The following is a 14,810-nucleotide window of genomic DNA, read 5'->3' as shown; positions in this document are numbered from 1 at the left end:
ACAATTTTTTGATTGAATAATAATTAAAAATCATCAACAAAAAAAAACAGAAACAGGCTCCACAACATAAATAATGTTCAAGTAATCTCAAATCAAATTCAAGATTATGCGCTATTACCAATACATACATTTTTAATACAACGGATGACGTAAAACAACTAATAATAATTACAGCTCTCTCTCTTTTCATAACAGAAACCAAAACATGAAATAATAATAATAATAATAATAACAATAATTACGACAATAATAATAATAATAAATTATGAAGGTGGTTATTGCAACACAGGCCCCTACATTCTAAAGGTAGTAAAATATCAATACAAAATATGTGCGAAAAATGAAATGAAGAACTACATTACAGATACACTCACATAATCTCTCCTCTCTCTCTCTCATCTCTCTCTCCACTTCATGTCTTTGGCACATTGAGGTCCATGTAGGTCGACTCTGCTGGCTGATCCCTCGACGAAAAATTCAACCCCATGTAGTCGGCACTCTGAGAAGGAACCGAGGTAGAGGGGGGGACGGGGGGAGGGAGGTGACGCTGAGAGGGTTCTCTTGTTAGTTCGCTGAGACCTGCATATTCCTGTGAGGGGCGTGGACTCATCCCGTTAGGAGTGTGAGTGAGAGGTTGGTAGACGCTGTTACTGCCACCAAGAGAGGAGGGAAGAGGAGGGATGGCTGGAGGCGGTGATGACGGTACCTGTCTATTATCCTATAAAGAGAGTGGGCGAGGAAAGAGAGAGAGGGGGGAATAGTTAAAAAAGGAGTGTCCACACTCTTTAATCTTATTTGGTATGAAAACATTTATCCATCTGAGACAAATTAGCCACAGACTGGATCTACAACACAGACAGAGCCTTATCAGTGACACACACACACACACACACACACACTACTTATTGTTGACCCACTGCATTACACTAATCAATACTTAATCTGGTGGGTATAGACCCTAAATTGGGCAGACACTAATTTTTCACACTTATCAATATCGTCGTTCAAAATAACAGTCAAGAGCACATCGTACTGACTAGTTTCAACTTACAATCCCATCGTAAATAGGAGTTGGTTGTACAGTTGATGCAATGAGCGGTTGATACACTCCACTCCCGTTGCCATTAGGTATGGAGCTGGTACGCATAGCAGTAGGAAGAGGAGGAACTGGAGGAGAAATAGGCAAAGAACTCGTCGGACGTATCTACAGAAACATGAAATAGTGAGATGGTTCATCAATTAGGTAGGTAGGGCTATTGCAAGTCTCAATCTTAGGGCATTAGCTATTATCATTTGGATAGCAGTACTTATAGTAACATAAACATTCAATATGGTAAAGCAGCAAGTTTTTATCTTTTATCAATTTCATAAGATAAAGATAGTAATGTATAAATATTTACTTTCCGAAATGTAGAAAAATTTGAGCAGACTACCATTAAAAATTGGGCTACACGTGATGCATGTAGTAAGTAACTCACATTGGTTCCGACTGATGAGCTCCTGGAGGGTATCATGTTGTTGGCCTGTTCAACTATATGGTGCGCCCAATAATCAACTGCTCTGTGTATCCTTGGGGCATCACCTGAGTCAGTGTCTAATATAAACCAGTCAACGTTAGTTGGAGATTTACTAGTAAAAAGAGAGAGAGAGAGAGAGAGAAGGTTTATAATTATAATAGCTTTTTCTCTCATTCTTTCCCTACCTCCCACTCTGAAATTTGAACGCAATCTCATTGGATCCATACTGCCTGATGTGATCAATCTGCCACTTGACTATGAGTCTCGGAGGTATCTCATCAGCAAACAGAGCAATGTTGAATATATTCCTATCAAAGTCCTTCTGAATCTCCAGAATACAGGAGCCATGGAAGAGAAGGGACGGAGATGGACGAAGCCTCACACGAAACGGGCCTTCATCGGGTGTACCTATCATAGAAAAAGGTTAATCTACCACAAAGACAAAAAGTGATAAAGTTATCCCCTTTACTCCCCGTAGACAAAAGTAAGCTATGATAAACTTAGAACTCTGAAGTAGCTCAGCCAATATTTACTAGTTTTACTAGAAGGAAAACTATTTAATGTGCAAACTGATCTTATCCCGGACTGCATAAGGATGACAATTGAATTAGCTTGAGAATTCAGTGATGCATTTAATACAAACAATAAATTAATGGATCAAGCAGGAAAATTCCTACTACAACTGACATCATCAGAAGAGCATGGAGAGGAGTGGAAAGGAAGCTGAAAGGGAGAAAGGAAGACAGAAGGGGAGTTTAAGGGAAGTGACATAAGGAATACTCAGAAACAAATAAAGAGATAAGGAAAAAATAAGAAGACTTTAAAACAAAATGGTGGACAAAAGCGAGTATAACTATAAACAACAATAGCATTAAATCAATAACAAGATCAATATACTAGTTACATTAAATCTCTAAATACATATTAAGCATATAACTTCTATACACCTCCACACTAACAATATACATGCATGCATTACAGAACAATACGCATGGCTGATAAGACACGTCACAGACTGCACTACACACTAAATAAATGTTATTGGACAGAAAAGATATCAAAATACAATACCATTATCAAAAAATAGCATAATGCTACATGCTACAGCAACAATACGTAACAGCCTCATAATAAAAGAACTACATGTATATGCACACACATGTACATACCAGACACATTGCTATAAAAAACACTTATAGACAAAAACACTGTCAATTATTTTATTTCTACCTCCATACAGTAGTTCATCTCTTTATCTCTCTTCTATTCTCTCTCTCTCTCTCTCTCTCTCTCTCTCTCTCTTACTCTTACTTAATGCTGCTCCTTTTGCAGCTTTTCCTCCTCCTCCTCCTCCCCCGGTCTGTCCTCCTCTTACCGACTCAATGTCTTTCAACCAGTCATCATGGTCAGCTCGAGATGAACAGATAAGCGACACAGATTCCGCATACATAACGAGAGTCAGCTCTTTCCGCTCAATGACACTCTGAAGTCGACTTATCTGATCGATGGCGACTAGTTTTGTCGGGCTTTTGCGGAGGACATCATCTTCAGATTTGTAAATCTCAATACAGGCTTTAGTGCTGCGAGATTCTCCCTTGAGGACCACCCAGTACTTTCTTTGTCTAAGACTAAGTGAGTTACCCTGAGAGAATCAAAATGAAGGAATGATGATACATCTACACTATCTGGGTACTATATTACAGTGTATACACAAATCCCACCACGCGCTCTCTCTCTCTCTCTATAGTCTCACCAGTCCTTTAGTAGCAGACACTTTAACATAGCCTCTTCTCACGACGTCTTCGTTCATTATTGTTCTGAGCGTGAATTAATGAAAAAAAGGAGTGACAGGAGCAGACCCAGTAGTTAAAGCCAGATACAAGGGAAAAGCACGGAGGAGAAGAACAGCTAAAAACTAAAGGAGAAGACGTGTTTATTCTAGTGAAATTTTAATGACGGCTTTAACGACTAGGCGCGGTCAACAATGCATGTAGGCAGAGTAAAGGTGTGGCTAAGGGCTCCTTTTTCTTTTTATTGCAGCTTGGCTGCTTTTATGGTTTATGGGCAAACAACAGAATCTAATTAACAATAGCTCTGGCATCAGTCTCTGCTTATTAGCCATGTTGGTTCAACATGATACCTGGTGATTCGGTCCTCATTATGCATGCAAGAAAGGAAGTGGGTGTGGCTCCCAGCTATACGAGCCACGCCTTCTAAATTTTGTAGATTAGAACTAGATAGAGCAGTCAGCTAGGAAGAAGGAAATTATGAGTGCCGTAGATGTAGAGATAGTCAGGGCTGGACATCTGAGATATAAGCATTTGAATCCGTCTGCGAGAAATGTCCTAGAAAAAGTAATAATTTTACTTCTCGTCTTGTTACTCTTTTCTAAGTACCACTGCATGTTTTGCTCAACAGGCCAGATCACCTAAAGAGTACTGGTTTGTGTTCCGAGCTGGAAAGGGCAATCAAGATAGGGTCTTAGAGTACTACCTCAGTGAGAGGGACTCTCACAAAAAGTCTCCAAAGGACAGAATCTCACTACTAAGCTCACAGTCGGTGCAGCTCATTGGTGGAGAGCCAAAGAGTTTTAGCATCACATCTAATGATGGGTCAGTGCACACTTTTGAGAGCCAGACATCTCACGATGCAAAGGAATGGGTCTTTGCTTTAAACGCTGTTCTGTTTGGCAAAGGCTCCGATGGAAGTAAGACATTAATTATGAAATAAATGAAGAGTGACAAAATATTTAGGGGGAAGGGATGGCAAGAGGACATAATCATAGTAATGGGGATATCATGCGTGTGTACTCATGTATTTGTGGTGTCAGTCAATTAGGCAGTGAACATGAAGCCAAACATGCATTTACCTCACTAGTAGTAATCGATATAACAATATAAACAAACAATTTGTCAGGACTATTTACATAGAAAATGAAAAAGAGATATTGTAACAACTATTATAACCAAATTCAAAGCATGCGTTCATAACACACATTACCTTTGCCATAGTGCACGCATAAATGACATATCACCCATCTCGATATAAAAACAAAAATGTTCATATATTTGAGTTATGAGCACAATAGTGAATGTACTATCACCATTGTTCATTAATAGATACACTGCATAGCCTAATCCTATAAATGGTTAGACTATGTACGCTGTTATCAAAACCTTTCCTTTGTTAGAGTGGGAGTTTTTGTTAGGTGTAGCAATGACAATGTACTCTCCTTACTCACAAAACTACTTTTATTTTCAGGGAATATTGTACGGTTCTACATTGAAGTCTGGAGTTGCCCACAATTTCGATATTCCGGTCCTGGGATTCTCGAGGTTCGAGACGATCAAGTTATTGTCTGGAGTCAAAACGAGGCCTCTGAGGTAGTGAGGTGGAAAATGGGTCACATTCGCTCGTTTAAAGCAAAGCTTAATCATCAGTTGCAAATCAATGCTGGAAGGTGAGCTAAAATGTTATGATTTTTTTGTTAGTGTCTATCATACGTCACCTTATCTTTATCAATACAAAGTTGTGTAATGAAAACAAAGCGAATAGCACTCTTTTTTTTTACTAAAAATATGAACCAGTTCATAGTTTTTGAATATTATTTCCAAGTCAAAACATGTTTGTTTTTTTGCCAAATATAGTAAAGATTACATAGATTCTACAGCTTACACTTATTAACACTTTCATCCTCTCTCTCTCTCTCTCTTGCATACCAACATACACGTACATCTTCACACATCACGTGCATATTTTAGTCGGAGTACTACTGGAGAAGGAATTTTTGTTTTTGGTACACAAGAAAGCATCCTGATAACACACACACTTGAGACAGTAATAAAGAACCTTGCAAAGAAGAAGGCTAGCAAACCGCCACAGGTCAGTGTAGTATAGAAAGGAAAGGAGTAATAAAGGAAATCCTGTAGTGTTTGGCCTGATAGCAATATAATTTCCTTAATGAAGACATAGCACGACCTGATGTTATCTTAATACTTGTTCCTTTATCGTAGGAAAGCAAACGTGTCCCACCAACCCCTCCGCCTCCCTATCAGTCAAAATGGACACAAGAGACACTCGTGAGAGGTCGAACTGATACTAAGGATCAAGTACCTGGCTTTACTGACGTCCCTGGATTGCATGGACCAAATAAATCAATTACTGAGCATCATCAGGCACATCCGCCCTCAAACCCACGAGCTGGAGATTACGATGTCCTTCGCTCTGATAATTTCTCAGGATCAACCGAAAATTTAGATGATGTAAGAAATGATGGCAAACCGACTATATATGGAGAACTGAGTGCCTATGAGACATTAAAAGCTCTTCCTACTGAACCAAAAAGAGGAAGGGCATCTTATCGTAAATCAGAGTATCAGTATACAGACACTATACCACAGCTGTTACCTATACCACACTGTGATACAGTGAATAATGAGGAAGAGGAATTTGGAGAGGTAAGAGATACTGAGTGTAGCTTTATTGTATTTGAAATGGAATGTATTTTTATTGTCACGTTGTGTAGGTGAGACATGTGAGGTCGAGAAACAATAGTCCTAGAAGCAGTCGTAATAATTCTCACGAAGACCTGACCAGAATATCAGATGAAAAGAATACGTATTCTTCAATAACAACCGAAAACTATGCCTTCCTAAAACCAGTTGAAATGCCAGCAGGTGGCGCTCCACCTGGTCTATACGGCTCACTCAACTTCCAAGAGGGAGAGGAAGAGAATGTAACCCCACGGCAACCACCAAGAGTATTAAAGATAAATCCTAGCGGGAGCCATGATTATGATACACTCTCTCCTGTCATTAATCCGTTGAAAAAGACTGAAGCCTCCAGCTATGACAGTCTATCATTCAAAGGTCCAGTGGATCACACACCTCCTCATGAGACTTACTCAACACTTAGTCCCGAGAATCCAAACCAGCCTCCACTTGTACCGCCCAGAAGGAAAGTAACACCTGACCAGCCATCTTACAATAGGATCAACTCTCCTCCCTCCCCCCTACCTCAGGTTGTTAGGGAGGATATTGAGATACTTTATGAGCAGCCAGAGCCTCAGGTCCAGCACAAGCCCGGTCGTCAGGTATCACCAAGAGTGTCTCCTGTTATGCAGCGACGGATTTATCAGGAATATGATGAGATCAAGCTCCCACAAGAGCAGAATGATTACGATGAGGTGGCACTTGATGAAACCGACACGAATCATGCAAAAATACCGCTACCGACTGCTCATCCCCCGATTGGTGAATACTCTAGATTTAATCGATTCCAAGAGAGTGGCGAAGGAAGAGAAGTAGAGCATGAGTCTCTCCCATACAGTCATTTGTCGTATAACACTGATGGTCAGAATAGCGAAGAGAATGCTCCATATAATACTCTTGTCCATGATATAAGGCATTCCGAGCTATTTGATGATCGGGACTATTTCGATGCAACTCATCTGGTACTCAATGAACAGTATTCAACAAGTAAATCTCCAGGAAAGCTTGTTGACAGAGACTACTTTGATCCACCTCCTACTAGCGATAAACCTGAAGTTAAAACCCGTCCTCCTGTTCCACCGAGGATTAAAACTCAGCTCTCAACAAGCAAGACACACGATGCACCAACAGAGTCACAGCAGGCTCAAGTGCTACCTCCAAAACCAAAACCAAAGCCAAAACCAAAGAAGAACATTGTGGCCACGTGAGAGGTTTTTAGACAAATTTTAATGTAACAAAATTGATTGTATTGTATGCGAGAGATTAATGACAAGATAGTACAACTAACTTTTAGTCTTAAAAATAAAAATAATTATTATAAATAATATTATAGACCTAATTTCAACAAAGTCTCTCATTTAATTTTCTAATCATTTCATCTTGATATTTAGCTAAAGCAGTATCCTGTACTAATTTCCGATGCTCCAGTCCAGGCTGTAACATCTTTCTGTAATGAAAAAAGAGACCAGAATCTCCTGGTACAGTCAGCTCTTTGTATCCTGGAGCAAACTTGTGTGTGCTTCTAAGATGCATGCTATGCCTTCCCATGACAACTATACCCTCAGGTTTGACAAATATTTTTGCTTTAGAGCCTAAAGTATTACCATTATAAGCTGAACTGTCACTGAAATCTGATCTCTTGTATCTCTGGAAATACAGTGGTAGCTTAACTCTTGAGCAATTAGATTTCGAGACTTGCTTTACCAGTGCTGGAGTATCATGCATAAATACGTGAAGAAACCTGAAAGATGCATAGTTTGGTTGGTCGAGTCGTTTCAATAGCTTGTCAAGGGTCCCGTCACGAAGTGGTACAAAAACCTCATCAAAGTCTGAAAAACCAAGGTACGTGACCCTGTCCTGGTTTCTTAATAGACAATCATGTATCACTCCCACCTGACCAAAATCACGTATGACCTTTGTGGATATCTTGATATTCCATTCCACTATTTCTACTATCCCTTCTTTGGAATATTTGTTCAATATGTCTCTAATCTCTTTTGAAATACTTTGAACATACATAGTAAATAACTCGATGCCTAACAGCCTATGAATTTCAATGTACTCAACTATTGGTTGAGGCTCTTGAACATCAAACAATGCTTTATGCAAACAAATACCAAGGACTTTCTTCTTTACTTTTTCACGGGGTTTAATCAGTACAAACGGCGAGTGTCTTGTAGATTGACAGCCATCGGAAGAGAAGGAGACTGCTCTAACATCCCTGTGATCTGTATCAGGTGGTAACTGGCATATAAAATATGTTGCAGTTGAAAAACTGTGAAACTTATACCCGATTCCTTCAACCGAGCGATCAAGAGTTGCCTTACCAGTACAGACCTCCTCGTTGTTAGTCTTTAAGACATGACAGTACCAGGAAAAGGAGTTGACCACTAGTTTGGGTCTTATCTCTCTGTATACTAATGCAATGATGACAGGATTGCCATACACGTCCTTTCTAGTGTCAATATATGCGGTTCGAGTCCATAAATATGTGTCCCTTTCAGACCAAAGCCAGAACCAGTTCTCTGGATATGGGAATGGAAACCGTGTAGGAGTTGTAGAGGTGAAATTCGAGGTGGAATTAGAAGACACGTTTCCTTGAATAATGACGTATTGTTGAATTATGTAAGATGATATATTTACTGCTGCTAATGTCTCCCCTTTCCTTGCAAAAATATAATATAAAGATGTGATTACTACACTCAGAATAACAGTAGCAAATAAAAACTTCTTCAATTCTGATCCTCTTTGGGCCTTCATTTTTAAAGTTTAGATCTAGACCACACCCCTAGATAACCTGAGCCACGCCTATCTATTTTAACCCTTTCTGCATTGTATTAAACCGGACCATGGGCAGATACTCAAGGGTTTTGGGTTTTCTTTTAGGTTCTTCAGCTGTTGGTGGCAGTGCCTATTACTGGTCACGTGACGATGGGGAGAAGAGATGGCTAAAAGTTCAACTCAAAGGAATAACTCGTTTTGCAAGGTGATGTCTCCTGACTTGAGTTTGAACTCTTATACCCCCTCTCCCTCTCTCTCTCTCTCTCTCTCTCTCTCTCTCTCTCTCTCTCTCTCATTATACAGATCAGCAGCCATTGGGATTACAATATCTTGTGACTACTGGTGGACAATGAGGAATCTGGATGAAGTACGACAATATCAATACTTGCATGTCCATGGTTTGTGTTTAAAATAGACTGATCCGGATTACTCTCTCTCCATGAGTGCCTGCCATCAGAGAGCTGCTGATCGCATAGTTAATGGTGCAATGGCTAATGGAGGTCTCTATATAAAACTAGGGCAAGGTCTTGGGTCTTTTAATCAGATACTACCTAGGGAATACATTGATACACTTAAAATTCTACTCAACAAGGTTAGCAATTTGAAGTAGTACAAAATTATAACATTAATAATTAATAATTATTATTGGGTTTTTCATTATATTTTTGTATGATCTCTCTACTATCTGCTTTCATAGGCTCTTTTTCGTGATGATAAAGAGGTAAGTCTTTCCTTCATTATTAAACTTTTCTCTATCTTCATTTCTTATGCTCTCCCTAGTTGGACCAGCTCTTCAAGGAGGACTTTGGTTTAAAAGTTGATAACATTTTTGCACAGTTTGATCGCCAGCCAGTCGCAGCTGCAAGCCTAGCACAAGTTTACAAAGCGATGACTAATGATGGTCAGTCTGTGGCAGTCAAAGTCCAGTACATTGACCTCAGGGATCGCTATCATGGTGACATATGGACGATTAGGATTCTCCTTAAGTTTATTGCCTGGATGCACCCTAGCTTTAGTTTCTCGTGGGTTTTGGATGTGAGTTTTATAAATCTTTCTTAATCTTCTTTTTTCTCCCTCTTCCTCTCAGGAACTGAAAGACACTTTATACGAGGAGTTGGATTTTGAACACGAGGGACTCAATCAGGAGAGATGTGCTAGAGAGCTCAAACATTTATCGTACGTTTGTGTCCCAAAGATACGCTGGGAGCATACTTCAAAGGTGAGGCCAGAGAGAGTGGGGGTGAGTATAAGAGCAATAGATTATCGCTTGTTGTAGCGTGTATTGACATCACAATGGATCGATGGGTGTCAAGTAACGGATGTACAATCACTTAGAGAGAGGGGGTTGTCCTTAGCTGAAGTAGCTCATAAAGTGACAAGAGCATTTTCTGAGCAATTGTTTGTGACTGGGTTTGTACATGGGGACCCACACCCTGGAAACGGTAACATTTTAATGCAACTTTCCATGTTAAGTAATTTCGTTTGCTTTTATAGTCTTAATATGCAAGTCACCAAAGAGCAACTCTGTTCAAGTTTGTCTATTAGATCACGGCCTTTATACACCAATCACAGAACAGTAAGCTCTTTTACTCTCTCTTCTCTCTATCCTTCTCTCTCTTAGTATAAGACTGAGACTATGTGGGATAATAAAGTCAACTGTTCAGTATGATGTGCCTAATTTAAAGTCTTACTGCCTAGAATTGGGAATAGAAGGTAAAGGAGACAGTTATGCATGTATGTATGTATGTACATTTACATTATTGTATATATATGTGTTTACAGTAGAAATTATCATGAATTATTTTTCTTCTAGACTATGAATTATTTGCCCTAATGCTCACTGGGCGTACATTAAAATCCCACAGGGAGATGTTCAACTCTTCACTATTAACAAGACGCGATGTTAAAGCAGTCACCGGTACGTTCATGTATAGAATGGACGATGTAGTGGAAATACTTCGTCTACTGCCTCCTTCAATGTTGCTAGTTTTTAGGTAACAATAGTTGATTATTATACACATTTTGTTATTGTTTTTTTGTAGGAATATTAATCTGATTCGTAGCATTAACCGGGAACTGGGTATACCGATCAACAGGTTTAAAGTAATGGCTAAAATGTGAGCCCATCCTTGCCCATTTACCAGAGTTTCCCACTGGACCACTAGAGCGGAGCATTCCACAAGCACTGCACTATAGTCCATGGGTTTTAAAGTCATTTTAAAAATTCATAAAAAATCCAATATTGATCGGAATCAGCTCAAACTTGAAACATAACATAAGAGCATGTATATGTATCAGAAAAAATTATAAAAATGTAAAATTCTCTCCTAGTCATTTTTGGTAAAATTTGGCCAAAATCCCTGTACTATAGTACAGGGACTTTGGCCCGATTTTTGAGCAACTTTAAAAATTCATAAAAAATTCAATCTTAATCGGAATTAGCTCAAATTTGCTACACAACATAAAAGCATGCATATGTATCAGAAAAAATTATAACAATGGAGAACTCTCTCCTAGTCATTTTTGGCGAAATTTGGCCGAAGCCCCTGTACTATAGTACAGGGACTTTGGCCAGATTTTGGAGCAACTTCAAAAATTCATAAAAAATCCAATGTTGATCGGAATCAGCTCAAACTTGAAACATAACCTAAGAACATGTATATGTATCAGAAAAAAATAATAAAAATGGAGAATTCTTTCGGAGCTGTTTTTGACAAAATGCCATGGATCAACTGAGCGAGCTGAGCAACAAATTTTATGAGCTAAGCGCTACCAAAATCTTGTGGGAAACCCTGTCATTCACTACTTAACAGTTTCTTTATCTTTATAATAATATTCCAGAGCAATTGAAGGCTACCATTACGAGAAGGAAAAGCAATCATTCTCTGTTTTAAATAGTGTTAGGCGCTGGATTGATCAGAGACAGTTTGACTTTAGATTATGGTAAAATATTAATAATAGTAATAATAATAATAATAATTATAATTATTATTATTATTGTTATTATTATGTGTAGGTGGTGGTCGGCCCAGTTGTGGTGGTCTGTGACTTTATTAAGAATATATGCATTTATTGGAAGAAGTGATACGCACAATGTTGAACAGATCCAATCTATGATAAAAGCTTAACAGCTACACCACGATTATTATTATTATTATATTATTAATATTTGTCATTATTAATTTTATTTATTTATACAGAAGAAAGCTACAATACAAATCAGCTAGTAGTTCTGCTGTTGAAAAAAATTAAGAATTTTTAAATAAATAATAATTAATATTAATCAAAAATAAATTTGATGTGATAAACAATGATTATTGCTGAGGAAAATTATAAAATACTTAAATTATAAAAATCTTCATTATCATTCACTGATACCAGCAGTAAATAATTCTAATCTCGATTCAAACGTTTGAGCCTGGCAGCCATCTTGACTAGAAAACCCATCTCCCTCCACCATCCCATCTTTCCATTTCCTACGACAGCAGTACAGTGCCCCCACATCGATCGGATGTGCCTCTGTGCTAAATATGTAACCGCTGTTACCCACGCTACAGCCATCTTTTAATATCCTATTATACTTATTGTACAAAAAATGCTGACTCCCGGGGACTCTTAGGGTCTCCGTTACGTTCACAGCCTTCGTGGGGTCCAGCGAGAGGAAGTGGTTTGGGTCAAAGAGAAGGTAGAGGTATTTGAGTGTTTCTGCAAGAAAATAAGACTCCATTCGATCAGAGAGTGTGTGGTCAAGAGCACTCCTTACCTGTTCATAAAAACAAAAAATACTAGCATAAAATATAAGTCGACTCCACTATTTTTGTCTCTTTTATTTCCCTTTAAATACTTACTGTAGCAAATCCACAATGAACTCTAGCGATGTTATTAATACTGTTAATCATATGCTCGCCCATGCTTATGAAAATAGGATTACCTGTTGCTTGATACAAGTAATACAATGACTCTGCTAGCTCTAAAGAATGAAGTATCATTAATACGTGCAAATGATTATTTCGGGAATTCTAATATTAATTCTCTCTTGTTCTACCTCCTACCCTCCCCTCCTACCAGGTCTCAGTCTGTAAGCCTCTCTTCCAGTGACAGTCTCTCCAGTTATGATATTCAACATTTCAGGGAGACCCCCTAGGCTTCTCCAAACTAAAAAATGATTGAAAATATTCTTCTTGGCATCTTTAATATTCCCAACTAAAGACTACAAACAAAATAAGAACAATAATTAATACTTGAAGGACGATGCTGTCCAAAAGTTAGAGTTATTTTAAGATTAATAGTAAATTAATGTTTTTTGTGTTATTACCAGTAGGCCAGGCCAGTAAGAGTCCAGTGCCTCATAGTAAGGATATGAAACCTTCCCATTTTCCTTATCAACCCAAACATACCAACTGTTATGATCAGTGTACTTCTTTATTGGGACAAAAATCTCTAGAAAGACAAAACCATCAATACATGGAGTGGATAAAAGGAAAGGATCGAGAGAGTTACCTTTAAACATATCAAGCAAGTCTTTGTGTCCAAAAAGTATGCCTCCTTTGACAAGATACTCAAGATATGAGTCAATATAGTTACCCATAGTGAACTCGGTTGCTGTCCATTTCCCAGTTAATACATTAATATGATTCCCAACCTAAGGAAGGATCATTAGTTACTTATATCATGTTACTATACAAGACTAACCAATCCAATCGAAGAGCGTTTGGCCCATATTGCACGAGCAGCTTTTAGGGCAGTAGTCTCAAATATCGGATCACCTAATGTACATGGAATAGAGAAATAAATAAGAATACCAAGGATGCAAGCTGATAAAGAACTTAGCACTTGATTTTTGTGTACTCATTGGTGCTCAGGATACATGAAATGATCTGTTTTGCAGGCATGAACACTGCCTTATAGTAAACTAAAGAGTACTAGTACAAGTAAATCTAGTTTTACAAATTTCCTGGTATCACGAATAATAATGCAACAAAAGATGGCATGGTTCATTGTAAGACTCACTAATAGTACAGTTAAAGGATTCACAACTGTGTGGTTTGGGTGCCAACTATCAATTACTACAAAACATATGGGCCTGGGTTTACCTGTCAGTCTTGACAGAGTACCAAACTCCACCAAAAATGAAGCACAAGAGGCCGTACAAGTGATTGGGGTCTCCTGTGGGGGCACACCATATCTGAGATTAACAGTCCCGTATGGGAGACCTGTGGGCGTGTCAAAAGCAGGGAGAAGGCGTCGAGCTAAAGACTCGGCCATTCTAAGAAGAGGACCTTCACACGGCCAGCCAGGAGCTAGAGGAACTTGCCCCACATGAGACAAAAGATGGCTTGACAATAAACCACCAACAACTAGAGGGGGAGTAGAATCTTAAAGAATACACTATTTACTTATCACTGGTACCTCTGATGTTAGCTTCAAAGACTGAGGTATTGACATCAATATCAAAGGAAGGTTTCGATATGACGCGATTATAAGCAGATTGAAACTCGCTTACGTTACCCATTGCAAGCAATGTATCCATTGAGTCAATGAGAGACAATGAAAAACTATTTCGAAATGAAATGTTTACATAAAAATATCCTGCAGTACTCAGATATTAATAGGTGCATTTAAAAATTAGACAACAATAAACGAAATGCAATCTTCTGCTAATCTTGATAGTGGTTAGGGCTATCTATCATCAAGAGCTCCTAATATCACAATCATTTGAATTACCTTCCCCAAGTGTCTTTCCCCGAGCATGTTAGTGGCTGGAGCTCGTCAAGAGGATAAGCATAAGTCATGTAGCTGTCGTATGCATGCATGAACATTTCTTTAACTTTCCCTCTACAATAGAAAAGGATGCAAAAATGACTGCAATATTAATAGGAGAGAGCTCCCACCTATTTTTTAGGAGCATTTCTGGACTGGTTCCATAAGACTGAGTGCCAGTGGAGAGGAGAATTAGAAGAAAAGAGCTTGCAACCACTAAGATACTCGCCATATTCTACAAGCCACTCCTTCTAGACTAATT

The 14,810-nt window shown here is 38.6% G+C and overlaps 5 protein-coding genes across 8 annotated transcripts; 2 read left to right on the top strand and 3 right to left on the bottom strand.

Moving 5' to 3' along the window:
• Positions 1-125: 125 nt before the first annotated feature.
• Positions 126-3,515, bottom strand: LOC105311939 (docking protein 5-like). 2 transcript variants are annotated; one of them, XM_011404187.2, is made up of 6 exons: positions 3,271-3,515; positions 2,823-3,159; positions 1,703-1,925; positions 1,479-1,629; positions 1,052-1,204; positions 126-718 (listed from the first exon to the last, which is right to left on the bottom strand). In XM_011404187.2, the coding sequence occupies exons 1-6, from the start codon at positions 3,325-3,327 to the stop codon at positions 413-415; spliced, it is 1,227 nt and encodes a 408-aa protein (XP_011402489.1). In that variant the 5' UTR covers positions 3,328-3,515; the 3' UTR covers positions 126-412. The 2 variants fall into 2 exon arrangements, with proteins under 2 accessions (XP_011402489.1, XP_019849843.1); XM_019994284.1 differs by having other exon boundaries at positions 2,829-3,159; positions 3,271-3,512.
• Positions 3,516-3,728: 213 nt separating this feature from the next.
• Positions 3,729-7,332, top strand: LOC109580743 (uncharacterized). Its single transcript, XM_019994238.1, has 6 exons — positions 3,729-3,871; positions 3,936-4,224; positions 4,779-4,977; positions 5,279-5,399; positions 5,531-5,974; positions 6,043-7,332. Exons 1-6 carry the CDS (start codon positions 3,785-3,787, stop codon positions 7,213-7,215), a joined length of 2,313 nt encoding a protein of 770 aa, XP_019849797.1. The 5' UTR covers positions 3,729-3,784; the 3' UTR covers positions 7,216-7,332.
• On the bottom strand, positions 7,238-8,808 carry LOC105311937 (uncharacterized). Its single transcript, XM_011404181.2, has one exon. It carries the CDS (start codon positions 8,765-8,767, stop codon positions 7,349-7,351), a length of 1,419 nt encoding a protein of 472 aa, XP_011402483.1. The 5' UTR covers positions 8,768-8,808; the 3' UTR covers positions 7,238-7,348.
• LOC100637400 (uncharacterized aarF domain-containing protein kinase 5-like) lies at positions 8,808-12,128 on the top strand. Of its 3 annotated transcripts, XM_003382413.3 has the most exons (13): positions 8,808-8,993; positions 9,092-9,155; positions 9,204-9,380; positions 9,486-9,509; positions 9,569-9,823; positions 9,876-10,007; positions 10,065-10,230; positions 10,283-10,364; positions 10,410-10,501; positions 10,602-10,782; positions 10,831-10,905; positions 11,630-11,731; positions 11,805-12,128. In XM_003382413.3, exons 1-13 carry the CDS (start codon positions 8,857-8,859, stop codon positions 11,914-11,916), a joined length of 1,599 nt encoding a protein of 532 aa, XP_003382461.1. In that variant the 5' UTR covers positions 8,808-8,856; the 3' UTR covers positions 11,917-12,128. The 3 variants fall into 3 exon arrangements, 2 of the variants coding, with proteins under 2 accessions (XP_003382461.1, XP_019849825.1); XR_002184341.1 differs by lacking the exon at positions 11,805-12,128 and having other exon boundaries at positions 10,602-10,706; positions 11,630-11,718; XM_019994266.1 differs by lacking the exons at positions 11,630-11,731; positions 11,805-12,128 and having other exon boundaries at positions 10,602-10,706; positions 10,831-11,070.
• Positions 12,126-14,795, bottom strand: LOC100637275 (ER degradation-enhancing alpha-mannosidase-like protein 2). Its single transcript, XM_011404177.2, has 10 exons — positions 14,680-14,795; positions 14,513-14,623; positions 14,198-14,343; positions 13,882-14,145; positions 13,481-13,554; positions 13,289-13,430; positions 13,104-13,228; positions 12,854-12,998; positions 12,637-12,758; positions 12,126-12,551 (listed from the first exon to the last, which is right to left on the bottom strand). Exons 1-10 carry the CDS (start codon positions 14,778-14,780, stop codon positions 12,153-12,155), a joined length of 1,629 nt encoding a protein of 542 aa, XP_011402479.2. The 5' UTR covers positions 14,781-14,795; the 3' UTR covers positions 12,126-12,152.
• Between the last annotated feature and the right edge of the window lie 15 nt (positions 14,796-14,810).

This window comes from Amphimedon queenslandica, unplaced genomic scaffold (genome assembly GCF_000090795.2).
Source record: "Amphimedon queenslandica unplaced genomic scaffold, v1.1 AMPQUscaffold_13521, whole genome shotgun sequence".
Taxonomy (NCBI): Eukaryota; Metazoa; Porifera; class Demospongiae; order Haplosclerida; family Niphatidae; genus Amphimedon; species Amphimedon queenslandica.
The sequence above is the reverse complement of the archived record's forward strand: the minus strand, read 5'-3'. Positions and strand labels throughout refer to the sequence as shown.

What these genes read in the sequence shown, in the direction of transcription:
- LOC105311939 (XM_011404187.2), bottom strand. Translation starts at nt 3,327, where the DNA reads ATGAACGAAGACGTCGTGAGAAGAGGCTATGTTAAAGTGTCTGCTACT. An exon ending in TGTCTGCTACTAAAGGACTG is followed by an intron (nt 3,160 to 3,270) that starts GTGAGACTATAG and finishes TGATTCTCTCAG; the next exon opens with GGTAACTCACTTAGTCTTAG. An exon ending in GCTCATCAGTCGGAACCAAT is followed by an intron (nt 1,205 to 1,478) that starts GTGAGTTACTTA and finishes ATGTTTCTGTAG; the next exon opens with ATACGTCCGACGAGTTCTTT.
- LOC109580743 (XM_019994238.1), top strand. Translation starts at nt 3,785, where the DNA reads ATGAGTGCCGTAGATGTAGAGATAGTCAGGGCTGGACATCTGAGATAT. An exon ending in TTGCAAATCAATGCTGGAAG is followed by an intron (nt 4,978 to 5,278) that starts GTGAGCTAAAAT and finishes TGCATATTTTAG; the next exon opens with TCGGAGTACTACTGGAGAAG. An exon ending in AGGAAGAGGAATTTGGAGAG is followed by an intron (nt 5,975 to 6,042) that starts GTAAGAGATACT and finishes CACGTTGTGTAG; the next exon opens with GTGAGACATGTGAGGTCGAG.
- LOC105311937 (XM_011404181.2), bottom strand. Translation starts at nt 8,767, where the DNA reads ATGAAGGCCCAAAGAGGATCAGAATTGAAGAAGTTTTTATTTGCTACT.
- LOC100637400 (XM_003382413.3), top strand. Translation starts at nt 8,857, where the DNA reads ATGGGCAGATACTCAAGGGTTTTGGGTTTTCTTTTAGGTTCTTCAGCT. An exon ending in GCTGGGAGCATACTTCAAAG is followed by an intron (nt 10,008 to 10,064) that starts GTGAGGCCAGAG and finishes CGCTTGTTGTAG; the next exon opens with CGTGTATTGACATCACAATG. An exon ending in TTTAAAGTAATGGCTAAAAT is followed by an intron (nt 10,906 to 11,629) that starts GTGAGCCCATCC and finishes ATAATATTCCAG; the next exon opens with AGCAATTGAAGGCTACCATT.
- LOC100637275 (XM_011404177.2), bottom strand. Translation starts at nt 14,780, where the DNA reads ATGGCGAGTATCTTAGTGGTTGCAAGCTCTTTTCTTCTAATTCTCCTC. An exon ending in CTTTGAAGCTAACATCAGAG is followed by an intron (nt 14,146 to 14,197) that starts GTACCAGTGATA and finishes CTCCCCCTCTAG; the next exon opens with TTGTTGGTGGTTTATTGTCA. An exon ending in AACGCTCTTCGATTGGATTG is followed by an intron (nt 13,431 to 13,480) that starts GTTAGTCTTGTA and finishes ATCCTTCCTTAG; the next exon opens with GTTGGGAATCATATTAATGT.